Source organism: Melospiza melodia, chromosome 3, assembly GCF_035770615.1.
Source record: "Melospiza melodia melodia isolate bMelMel2 chromosome 3, bMelMel2.pri, whole genome shotgun sequence".
Taxonomy (NCBI): Eukaryota; Metazoa; Chordata; class Aves; order Passeriformes; family Passerellidae; genus Melospiza; species Melospiza melodia.
The window spans coordinates 134,726,419-134,739,524 of NC_086196.1; the positions used below are offsets into that span (position 1 = coordinate 134,726,419).

General features: G+C 40.9%; 1 protein-coding gene across 1 annotated transcript; it reads right to left on the minus strand.

The window, feature by feature from the left end:
- Nucleotides 1-889: 889 nt before the first annotated feature.
- LOC134416460 (cytochrome P450 2K6-like) lies at nt 890-10,803 on the minus strand. The gene is made up of 9 exons (XM_063153138.1): nt 10,373-10,803; nt 8,630-8,792; nt 7,348-7,497; nt 6,094-6,254; nt 5,281-5,454; nt 4,532-4,673; nt 3,652-3,836; nt 3,426-3,567; nt 890-2,237 (listed from the first exon to the last, which is right to left on the minus strand). The coding sequence occupies exons 1-9, from the start codon at nt 10,628-10,630 to the stop codon at nt 2,050-2,052; spliced, it is 1,563 nt and encodes a 520-aa protein (XP_063009208.1). The 5' UTR covers nt 10,631-10,803; the 3' UTR covers nt 890-2,049.
- Between the last annotated feature and the right edge of the window lie 2,303 nt (nt 10,804-13,106).

Consider the following 13,106-nt stretch of genomic DNA (forward strand, 5'->3'; position numbering starts at 1 on the left):
GGGATTTTTTTGACCTGTGATGACTTCTAATGATGATATATCCTGTCATAGGAAAAGGGAAGGAAATGGATCCTGGGTTATTTGGGTGTTTTTACAGAATAAGGGAACTATTTCATTCTATTTGCACTTCTTTAGCTGTAAATCACTGAAGGCTGTGTCTTCTACCAAAGTAGTTTTTATTTGAGAGTTTAAACCTGAAACAGGTAGTAAAAATAAGCTTATCTAATACTCACTTATAAGTCCCCCGTTCAACTTTCTTACTATTTTTTAGCAAAAATCCTCAATTGAAGAAAATGGAATAATTTTAATCAAATTAAATTTTTTTTTTACATTTTCATTACTCAGTACAAAAACCAACATCAAACAACATGAAATACCTTCTCTGGTAAATTGCCTGGTGAAAGATAGCAGTACTCTTTACACTGACTTGCTTCATGAACTCTTGTTCTGCTGTTTACAAACTGCTGCTACTCTTAATGAGACAAAAGCTAATTATCTCTCTTCTGTGAGGGCTTGAAAGCCTCTCTGGAGTTAGAATCATGGAATATCTCAAGTTGGAATGAACCTGTAAGGATCTCTGAGTCCAGCTTTCTACTCCTCACAGGATTACCTAAACCATGTAGGATCAGGAAAACCAGACTAAGTATTTGCTTTATACTGAACCATAGGAAAAGGAATATAATTATTTAGAAGTATTTCTCAAATTTGTGATCACTTGGCAAGGACAGCATTTACTGATATAACCATTACCCCAAAATTATTTAATACAGAGCATGGGTTAAAGATTTTCTTGCATGCTAGGAAAAGGTTAAGTAAAGATATATTCCTTTGCTTTCATTAGGGGTGATTTACTGTGTGGGTTTTGAACTTCCTGAACCACATAGAGACCTTTGCCTTTTTGAAAGCTTTTTATTTTTAAAAGAAAGTGTGGAGAAGGGCAGTGAGTAGGAGTCAAATTCAGCTTCCACACAAGGAAGTTGAAATAATAACTGAAGAATGAGCTGCTGCATTACAGTGCTGGATAGATACAGAGGCAAGCCATAATTAATTTAATTTTTTTCCCCAACACTGGGTGATTTAAGATAGGCTGGCTGTGGGTGTTGTTACTTTGGGGTTGTCATGCACACATAAACAGGGTAACATGAACCAGGGAACATAAATCCAGACATTTAGGAGATGGTCTTGGCTCTACCTGACGGTGGATGCTCTTGGACAGAGCTGCAGAATGATCAGATGGTTGGTTTTGATGAGATTTGAGGCCTCTTCCAGAAGGTTCACTGTTGATCTGTACGTGTGGAGCTGTGGCCACAGTTGTGTGATTTGACCTGGGAGCTCCTGAGACTTCAATTTCACAAACCTTGGCTTTAATAGGTAAGACATTTTCCTCTGTGTGTGTATGTTTTATGTACTGAGTTTATCCATTTAAGGAATACTCAGAGAAAATCTTAAAGACCTGGATTCAGGTCAGCTTGGCTTAAGGTTTTTCCTCAGAAGTGATCTACAAGTACAGAACTGTGATTTCTTTGCACATGGAACTGGGGTAGGGAGAAGAGCCAAGGGAAGAAGCTGCACTGAGGCACTGGGGGACATCAGGATATCCAGTCCAGCTTCAAACCCAGCTGCCTGCCAAGGTCAAACAGCCCTTCTGTTCTGACAGCCTCAAACTCTGAACATCCTGCATTTATCTCCTTGTACAACCTAAGCACAGCTTCAAAGCCCATATGTCTTTGGGGAAAACCTGGACTTGGGAGCATTTTTTGAGATATGCTTTCAACAAACAGTGAACATAGCAGCAAGAATAGGAAAGCTGAAGACCTGTATTATTTAACCAAGATTAGGTGATCTAAGAGATTAATCCATGAGCCATCATTTACTTCACACTTCTGGTCCATTTCTGCCCTCTCCCAAAAAATAAAAAAACACCACTTTCATTTAGAAGTACTGGAAACCTTAATTGAAATATGGATTATTATTTTGGTAAAAGAATTAAGAAGACAGATGCCATGGAAAAGTGATTTAAACATTTTAGCAACACAGTGGATTAGAGCTCTAGGAGCGTGCTACAGCACACATTTTATAGGGTTTGGGGATGACATTAAATGAAATGGCAGGACTGAGGTCCAGGTCTGAGTTGGAAACTCCAGGTGGAGGGAGGAAGTTGAACCTCTGCAGGAGACTGGTGAAGAAGAGGAAGAGCTCCATTTTGGCAAGAGTCTCCCCAGCACAGATCCTCCTCCCTGGAACAAAAGGCAAAAGGACCACAAGAGAATCAGTGAGCTGCTTCTTCAGTATTGAAAAACTCTTTTGGGTACAAGTTAACAAAGAGGAATTTTGATCTTCAGAAGTACCATACCAAAGCCAGCTGATGATTATTTTCCTTTGTCTAAATGCTTGCATTTGGAGAGAAATGTATGGAAATGTAGTCTGAATTCCTTAACTCCCGTTTTCAATAAAATCTGAATTTTTACTTAATTTTCACAATTTTCTTCTACTTGGCTGAATTTTTGCATTCCAAACCAACTGGTTTGGCCTAGACTTTAGGTCTATTAGTCAACTCATAGGCAATTTTTTGTACGAAAATTTGTCAGCAAATTCCTTGAAGATTCACAAATGCTGGCCAGAGTGGGGTGAGGAGCCAGGTGGAGGAGATATTCTATGAATATTCAAAAGTGCTGTAAATATAAGTCCTGTCAAATCCAGTAGCTAGTAAGCTGCCTTATTCATAGCATGATGATTCAAGGCCAGAACTAACAAAAAGCTGAACTAAAATTTGGTTTTAACACGCTTGTGTGACTGAAAATGGCTGTGATATGAAATAAACTCTCCAGGGAATGCCCAGACCTGACATTCCCTGGGTGTGCTTCAGCTGGGATGTCTAGGCTTAAGTCTGGAAAAGAAGACCTGGGAACTGGAAGTGTCATAAGTTCTTCTAAAAAGAAAGAAGAAAAAGAAAGAAAAAATACAATGTACTGGATGGTGAGTGTGACAAGAAAAAATCTTATTCAAAGATCATACAGAGTTGAAAATATACAAATAGGGTTGATTAAAAAAAATGGAGAGTGTTGTGGATATGACAGATAAATTAGCCAGAGACTGATGTATGGGAACTTGAAAAGAGCAATTACAGAGCCAGCAAAGCAGGAGAAATGCCAGAGAAGGAGCAGGATTGGAATCTCCCATGATTTGGGAAATGGTGTAGGTGTGTAAATTCAGGTGAATGTCACACTGGGGAAGCCTCAAAGGGCAAGCCCCTTCTGTCCTTTGATTTTATGCAGAATTTTGGGATTTTTTGTTGTCACACTTTATGAAAACTTGACCCAGCTGACATTTTTTGTGACTTTTTAAAAGGAACATGGAAAAAGGAAGCAGGAATGCACAGAAGCATCTTTGCTGTGTGTTCTGTGTACATGTAAAAGAGAAAGCACCTGCTGAGAAAGGTATGAAAGCATCTTTCTTCACAAATTTCCCATTGGCGTCAAGGAAGTGCTCAGGGTAGAACATGTCTGGTTTCTCCCACTGTGACTCGTCTTTCAGGACTGAGGTCAGTAAAGGGATGATGTAGGTTCCCTGCAAAATAGGACAGTGGAATGAATTCGTGGACAAATTCAGAAAGAAGAGATATTAAAAGAAGCAATCCTGTAGACATCTCACCTTGGGGATGAAGTAGCCTTGGAGGGTGACATCTGCAGCAGTCTCATGAGGCAAATCCAGTGGCAGGATATTGGCAAACCTCTGAATTTCATGGATGACAGCATCTGTGTATGGCATCTGAGCTCGGTGCTCAATCCGCGGCGGGTTGGATCCTATCACTTGCTCTATCTCGTCTTGGACCTTTTCTGAAGAAAGAATCAACTCTTAAGATGCAAGGACTCATTCACCCCTGAGACACAGTGTGCTTTACTGATGTAAAGTATAATAGATCTGGAGTAAAAATCATAAATTCTCCAAAAATCTTTTTTTCCTTTCAGAAATAATGGGAGGTGAACAGGACGACAGTGTTTGATTAATTCTTTATCAACAAGAAACCTAAAGACTTTTTTTATCTTCTGTCTAAAAATCTATTTTCTTCTGTCATTTCTTCTGTCTAAAGATCTATTGTCTGCCCAAGGGTTGTCTCAAAAACCCCATTTGACTTCAAACAACCCTGTGCCATCAGCTGGAATGGAGCTGCCAGACAAAGGCAATTCCATGAATCTTCTCAGGCCCCTAAAGCCTTAGTACAGTTCATTTAACATCTGCACAGACCTTTGGTTTATTGACAGATCATGAGGGAAACTTGGAATAGAATCATTGACCAACACAGGACAGCTCTTTACTTACAAATTAATAAGATTTCCCTAAGCAGAGGGCCTGGCCTGTATGAACTCTGCCCCACTGGGTCTGAATCAGAGGGCACAGAGACAATAATTGGCTAGAAATCTCAGCTTTTTGTAACTTGGCCTATTATGTTGTGCTGATGTGTTGATCCTCCGGGTTCCTGTTTGGTCACTTATTCCCTGGGTGTAACAGTGTCTATCATTAAACCACTTACTCTGGATTTCAGGGTACTTTAGCATCAGCAGAAAGCCCCAGTTTAGTGTGGTGGAAATGGTCTCAACACCAGCAGTAAACAAATTGCTCACCAAGCTTAGCAAGTTGCCGTTATGGAAATACCCATTGGTAGTGGATTTCTCCTGAAAAAAAGTTGTTGAGATAAAAGGTTGAAAACTCAAAGCTTTCCCACATAAAAATGCAGTTTATGTAGATAAGTACTTGCCAAAATATAAATCCTGTATTTTAAAGAAGTGTGAAAGACAAGGAAGAGCTTTGGGCTTGTGCCTGGAGAAGAGTGCTGACCTATCTTTGTATTTACTGGGAATAAATGTATTTACTGCTCCCTCTGCAAAGGGAGCTGCCTTTGGGGAAGGTGACCCAACCATATCAGAGACCCCAAATAAGTCCCAGTAAAGCCCAGGTAGTGATTCCATTCTGTAAAGTGTTATGTATTCAAAAGACCCAGAAGAACTTGGACAGCAGAGAGAGCAGATAAAAAGATGCAGCCTTGGTAAATATATTTATACAGTCTGAAGAAAATAAATAAGGATAAATGTTCACTGATTAAAAGAGGTTGGAATTTCGACAGCATGAAGTATCTGTTCAACTCTACCACTTTGTCATATGTATTTTCTCAAAGACAGCTTCCCTAAAGAAATTCAGCTGTAATTGTAAGGACTGAAAGAAAATTCCAAATGTCTTCATAGAATCATAAGAGATGGAATCAACAAGAAAATACTCAGTTACCTCCTGCTGTTTAACCAGGAAGGCATCAATAAAACTTCTTTGGTCATTTTTGTCCAGGTTTTTGAGGTACTCTACAAAAGTAACTCGTACAAAATCGTGAAATTCATCTCTGTTTCGAAGGAGAGCCTTGTTTGCCCTTAGGAGGAATCCAAGGTATGGAAAGATATTGTACATCTGTGGGAGTGGAAGTTGTTAGAGAAAGTTTATCAGCCAGAGCTCTGAAAACACTACAGAAACAAATTAACAACGTTTGGCCATCCTTGCAGATACAAAGTCAAAAACTTAAGATATTTTGTTCTTAGGAACTTGAAAAACTGAGTGGATGAATTGTAGAAAACTCATCAAGAACCACCAAATAGATGTAATAATCTTGTAAAATTACTATTTTTCTGCAATAGTGTAGATATCAGGCTCAAACAGCTTCAAGCTGCCACCAGGCAGATGGAAATGTTGGCCAGCAACTTTTTTTATTGTTTTGGCCAGCTCTTCCACTAACATTTTTTTATTTTTCAAAACCTAGATAAACATAAATCAATCCAGGGTGTGGCAGCATTGCATGCAAACATACAAAGGTATTTTTCACTCACTAGGACTCTTCAAACTCTATCTTGAATATGTTTTTGAGAGACTGGGGTCTTGATTGTTGACTTCATGATTCCCAAACTGTCTCTCAAGGGTTTTTTGTCTAAGAAGGTGCTTGGTAAACCAATTATCTCTCAAAGTCTCAGATTTTCCTGTTTAATAGAAGAAACTAATCACCAGTATTGCTATTGGCATGCAGTGGAACAGCAACATAAACATGTGAATCATTACCGTAACCAAAGGTTTCCCAGCAAGCCTCATGTTTTCATTGGTCATAGTTACAAGTCTCACAAATCTGGGGTCTTTGTAGTCAAATCGTTTTCCAAGCAGTATTGACACAATTATATTAGCAACTGCTGCATTAATTATTTTGCTGGCATCAATGGGATTTCCTAGACAAGGAACAAGAGAATTTGTTACATTGTAATAAAGAGATGTAATTTGTAAATATAAATTTATTATTAAATATAGCTATTTGTTTATGATTGATTGCTAACACTAACATTATTATCCAATGTCAGAATGCCATAGCGGGACACAAAAATGCCAGAGGAGCCAAATTCATCAAACTGGTGTACATTTCCTAAAAAGATCTGAACTTGAGAAGGCTCAAAAAGCCTTTGCATACTTGGACAAAACCTTAGAGGTAGTGATGCCCTGGCACAGGCTGCCCAGAGAAGCTGTGGCTGCCCTGCTCCTGGAGGTGTTCCAGGCCAGGCTGGACAGGGCTGGGAGCAGCCTGGGTAAGGGAAGGTGTCCCTGCCCATGGAAGGGGCTGGATGAGCTTTAAGGTCCCTTTAAACCCAAATCATTCTGTGATGCCATGGGTTTGCAGAATGAACAGCCCACCTGTCGGAACCCAGGAAATTCCTCTGGCTGCCCTGGAGGACTCGAGCCCCTGCCCGGGGGGCTCAGAGACCTTGGCAAAAAGCCCAGGACCCCTGTGCCTTTGATCTTGACCCATGGAAAAACAATTACCGACCTTTATATGAAGAATTACAAGGCAAGAAAGTATAAGTAGAATAATAAAGTTTCTCACGGGGTGAAAAATAGATTTTTGGGGTTTTTAGAATGGGACTTCAGAAGCCAAGATGGAGGAATCTGGGCGTGTCCAGCCTTTCTCCTTCTTCTTGGCCTCCATCTTCTGCTGTGATGTTGGCACTTCTGGGTTGGTTTAAGGTAGAAACTCACTGTCTAACATAGGTGATAGGGATTGGGAAGTTATGGTAAATAATGTACATGTAGTTTTTTATAAAAAATGTTAACACTGTCCCAAGGCAATCAGTGTGCCTCAACCCAACCTGCCAGACAGACCTCAGCGGGTCGGAGAAAGAATGTTATAGATAAAAAATAAAAAATAATAAACAACCTTGAGAACGAGAACAAAAGAATCCTGACTCCTCCTGTGACAGCCAGGCTGGGAAAGAGAAGCTTGTGCATATCTCAGAGTCACTGTGGCCAGCAGAGGTGCTGAGAGCCACCCACCTTCCTGGGAGGCGATGGACTCTGCCAGGTGCCCGTACTCCTCCACAATCCGATCCTCAATGGCCTTTTTGCCCATCCCAAAGTCTCGCAGGGCTGTGAGGGTAAACCTTCTCATCACCTTCCAGTTTTCACCATGGGCAAAAACAACCCCTGAGACCAAGAGAACATTTCAATGGGGCACAAGATTTTAAATAATTTTGTAAGCATAGAATGGAGCTGTTTAGTAGAGTCACTTTTAAAACAAGTTAAACTGCATCCAGATGAGGAAAACCACACAACTGTGCCTTAAGTATTTTAAATCCTCAGCAATAAGTTCATTACACAATCAAAGAATCAATATTTAAGGTTTATTTAATCAATCTTAAGAAGAATATATATCCTCAAAGACACTTGTCACTGAAAGAAAGCGGACATTGGAAATTCAAGTTCAAACTGCTGGTCATCATAGTTTGGAAGAGGAATTGAACTAACATCTCTGATGATTGCAGGAAAAAAATTAAGTAGGAAAATATGTCTTAGAAAATTAGGTAATGTCTTAAAACCTCCACCATCCATTTTTTTCACTGTATTTTTTTTCACACAATTTCTTTTCATTTAACTGATGATCTCAACTATTTTTTTCCCCCAAATTAATAAAAAAAGTAAAAAGCAAGCTTCTATGCAATAATATGATCAAAAGATGCAGTTGTTAAAATGTTCACAGAATTATTCCTGAATTTTTCCAAGGATCTTTGGAGACATAAATATGAAATTCTTATGCTAAATTAGAATCAAGTTTGGGTGTGAAATTCTTATTTTTAAACTCGTCTCATTAGAGAGTATTTCCCTTTTTAAAATAAATCCACAGTTCTCTATGTGCTACATGCTATCTATTGTCACATTCTGAATTTAAAAGCACTATTTACCACTGAAATGATGAGCAACAGTAGAATATTAGTTTCAGAAAAGGTTGTTCTATGATAAGCCCAAAACCCCACAAGTTCAGAGCCATATCATGAGAGCTAGAAATGCTTTTCTGGCAAGGATGCTCTGTTCTAGACTCTGGAAGTGTGTCACTATCCATTTTATGTTGCTGTAGTTATTTTTAAGGTTATGGTTGTTTTGTTGCCACTGTCAACACTGAATAAGTGTGCTAGTCAATGAAATTTCTCCCTATTTCCAATGCCTTTTGTGATCTCTGATCCAAAATCAAATCTCTGATCTGTTGTTCCAGCTCCTGCTTTTTCTATAGGGGGGAAAAAAGAGTAGGTCAAGCTGACTAGGAAGAATAAGACCAACTTACCATTTCCTTTAGTCAGATCTTCAAAGATTGGGATTTTAGGTCTCTCTGCAAATGCATCTGCTTGGTTTACAAGAGCTTCTTTCACTGTCTCATAGCCAGAAATCACCACAACTTTCCTGTGCCCCATCTGAACGCTGAAGACTGGACCATATTTTTTGGACAGCTGTCAGGAGAAGAGAACAGTGATTTACAACTTTTACAGGCTACAGAGAAATTCATCATCTGTTCCAGTGCTGCTTATTTTCCAGTCCTGCCTCTGTGTTACTCACATGGTGGATATTTTCCTGACTACAGGGAAAGGCAGATTTAGCATTAGATTTAAATGATGGGAACATGCCAGACATTGTGGTGGATAATGACTAAATGGGAGAAGAGTTCCATTGTGCTGAACTGAGCAGAAGTATCAACAGCTGAAACCCCAAGTCAGCAAAGGATTGCACTCAGAGTTCTGTTCGCCCTCAGAAACCCTTGTAAATTCAATTTTTGACTCATGTTTTCACACTTAGCTCCATGCTATTGTGTTTCTTTTGTGCACAGGCTATGCTGAACAACCTGTTCAAGTGTTTGGTACCATTATTTTATTAAAAATAAATCAGTTTGTTTCTGGGCCAGGATTTAGCATTAGATACATTCAAGCTTTTTATGCATGATTACATGCACCATGAATCTGTCTCAGAGACAATGTGGCAGTCTTTTAGCTGATACAGGTAGATTTATTTTTATGTAACTCGGTGTTCCTGATTCTTCTGACTACTGGAGAGGGGTTTCCTGACTGCACTCATTTTCTAATGGGTTTGCAGAGAGAAACAGAAGGCATCTATTTAGCATCAAGATGCAAAATGTTCAGCAAGTGTTGAGCAAGTACAGCCAGCTGAAACAGCAGGAGCAGTGACACATATCTGAATTGTGCTCAAGTCAGAGAGCCAGTATCCAGCACCAGAAAGGAATCACTGAATTACAGCAGATACATGTTGGTTCTGCTGGCCTGAAAACAGATGGAACTTGCTTTTGTCAACATGACTGGACTGTGTGGGAGAGCTGCAGTGATATTCCAGATATTGCATCTAAGCAGTCTTTTGATTTGTGGGTACAACATCCCTATAGGTTTGCTGGTGCAAATATGCCTTTCAAAATCATCAGCAGGGAAGATGTGTAATTTTAATGTCTAAACATAAAAAAAACTCTAAGAAAAGGAGCAGGTTCATAGAACTCTTCTAACTCAAAGTCAGCAAAGCTCTGCAATAAGCTAGGTAAAGAAAGCACTAGAAGAAAACTGAAAGATTTAATATTTTGGCAAAGGTTGGCCCTGAATATTAAGAGTATATAGTTATATGGTCAACTTTTGGGGAAGAAAAGAGGAAAGGGAGATGAGAATGTTGATAAATCAGTGAAGTCAAGATGCTGCAGTCACAGCTCCAGGTACATCAATCAGCTGAAGGCAGAGAGGGTTACACCACATATCAAAATCATTCCTTATTCTGTTATCTTTTTCTCAAAATTGCCACCAAAATAAGGTGGATGCTTGCTATTAATTTGAAAGTTGTTGAAGGCTGAAACCTGGATAAAATATTACAGTCAAGAAACCATGCTGCATTCAACATTTTCTGCTCAAATAACCATCTCTGGGTCCCTTGCTAAAGGCTCATGCATGGATGAAATACATTAGGTGCAATAGGAGAAACTCTCTGACATCTTAGACTATGTGGCTTGGTTGATAGGACCAACAGAAAAGAAAATGAGTACCTCTAGATAAGTCCTGTAGGGTCTCTTCAAGTCAAACAAAAGAAGGTTTCCAATTATAGGTAATGGTCTTGGACCTGGAGGAAAGTTCTGTCTTCGGTCATTGTTCCAGAAACCTGCTGTTTTCAGAATGGAGAGAAAAGCCACAATCAACACTAAAACAATGGAAGTGCTGCTGTTCCAGAAACCTGCTGTTTTCAAAATGGAGACAAAAGCCAGGATGAACACAAAACCAATGGAAGTGCTGCTGTTCCAGCCCATCTCTATTCAGCCAAGTATTTGTCACAGAAAAGAGAAAATGTGGACTCTGGATCTCTGTCCTCCTGAAATAATTGCGCTTGAGAGGCTCTTGTGTTAGTCCATAAAACTTTTTCTATAGAAGGATGTGTTTTATTCTTGTTCTCTTCCCATGTGCTTCCTAATGAACCCTCTGAAGGCTACAGGAGCATATATATGTTTGCTAACCAATGTAACTGGGTGAGTATGGGTCACTGGGCAAGTGTGAAAGTCCAAGAACAGGGATAACTTCAGGTCATCAACCTGACATTTGCCATAAAAGCCATAAATTCTGCACGCTGTCCAGGTTACTGATTAATCATGTTTTTGCCTTTAGCACAGATATCCTTGATACCCCTGAGGAATCAAAATTCCACTGCCCAGGGGTGTAGTGCAAAGAGATTAATTTTTTTTTAAAGTGTGTGATATATGAATGTGAGACTCACAAGCTGAGAGCAGATGCATCTGTTTTTAGACAGTTAAAACAGTTAGTGTGAGAATCTCTGTACAGTTCTTCACACATAACCCAGTTGCAGGCCTCTAATAAACCCATCAGCCTGACAGTCTGTTATTTTTCTCAAGGTTTGAGGAAACAGGACACCTTTCCTGTTTTCAGATTGTGCAATTTCTTTCTCCCATGCTTCCCAGGCCTTTTCACAGAACTGTTTATGGGTAGCATAACTTTGATTCCATTGAATTCATTGGGAATTTGAAATCACAGAATCACAGATTTATTGAGGTTGGAGGGGACTCTGGAATTTGTCTGGTCCAGTCCCCCTTTCAAGCTGGGTCACCAATAGCCACTTGCCCCAGCCAATGTCCAGACAGGTTTTGAACATCTCCAAGGACCTATAAAATTATATGACCCTAAGAAGGGAGACTCCACATCTGGGTGGCCTGTGCCAGTGCTTAGTCACTTTCACAATATAAAAGTGTTTCCTGATGTTCAGAGCTGAACCTCCTGAAAATTCCTGAAACCTCCTGTGTTTCAGTGTGTGCCCATGGCCTCTGGTTCTGGCACTGGGCACACACTGAGGAGAGTCTGGCTCTCATTTATTTGATCCTCCCCACAGGTGTTTATACTGATAAAATCCTGCTGAGCCTGAGCCTTCCCTCCTCTAGGCTGAACTCCCACCTCCCTGTGTTTCCTCATGTGAGCGATGTTGCAATCACCCCAGCACCTTTGTGGCCCTTTGCTGGACTCTCTCCAGTCTGTCCATTACTCTTTGGCACTGGGAATCCCAGAACTGGACACAGCACTGGGAAAAGATGTCTTCTGTTGGCTGAGGAAAGGGGGCTGAGGTAGAGCCTAACTTGGATGTATAGGAGAGTGAACAGCAGAGCAGGAAGTGTTGAAAGAGCAAGACAAGGGCAAGACAGGATGGAAAAATTTAGTCACAGCCCACAGAACAATGTTTGGAAGAGTTTTCCAGCAGAAATCTTGAACGTGAAGTTGCATGTGGCCTTGAGGCCAGAACCTGAAGGTTGTGTGAGGTGCAGTGCCTCAAGGCTGAGCCCTTTGTCCTCCTCTCCCAAAGGTGTCAGGGTCCCTGCAGAGACATGGCCAGAGGCAGAGGAGAGGAGGGAATGGGGGAATTCCCCAGGGAATGGGGCAGCAGAGACCCAGAGGAAAAGAGCCCTGGCACATGGCTGGGAGACTGGGAGAGGGGTTTGAGCAAACCTGGGAGTGGGGCCTTGAGCAAGCCTGGGAGTGGGACCTGAGCCAGGCTGGGAGAGTGTAGGAGCACCAGGGGTTAGCACAGTCAGGATGGACGGAGACGAGAGATCTCTGAAGCCAGGTCATGGAACTTGGGGGTTATTGCAAAGGGCCTGGGTGCAGGGCCCTGCTGGGATTTGGGGTTTATTGCAAAGGGTCTGGGTGCAGGGCCCTGCTGGGATTTGGGGTTTATTGCAAAGGGTCTGGGTGCAGGGCCCTGCTGGGAGCTGCCAGCCACAGCTTGGAAAGCAGGCCCGAGAGAGGAGAGGGGTAGAGAGGATGAGAGGGTAAGAATGTAAAAGCATAAGAGAGTAAAAGGGGTAAGAGTATAGAAAGGCAAGAGCTAAGAGGCAAGAGCTAAGAGCGAGGTTCCCGTTACAATACAATAAATCTTCTTCTGTGTTGAATATTCTGATTCTCACTAGCCAATCTAGTGCAATATACAAATCCTATAGCATTTCCATACCGCCTATAAGAATCACTACATTACCATACTGTGCTACATTTTAAACCCTACAAACTCCTCTTTGGGCCCCTTCTGCCAAGCTAGTGGGGTCTGCTCTGACCCTTGGTCCTGTCTGGAAGCAGAGGGCATTGTTTCAGCAAAAGGGGATTACCTTCAGCCAGCCACACCATTGTTTTCCCATTGTTCAGTAACTGAGGGATCTCAAATCTTGCTTTCATTTCAATCTTGCTTATAGTTTCCATATTCTCAAAATCTTTTGCCAGACAATCATATTTATA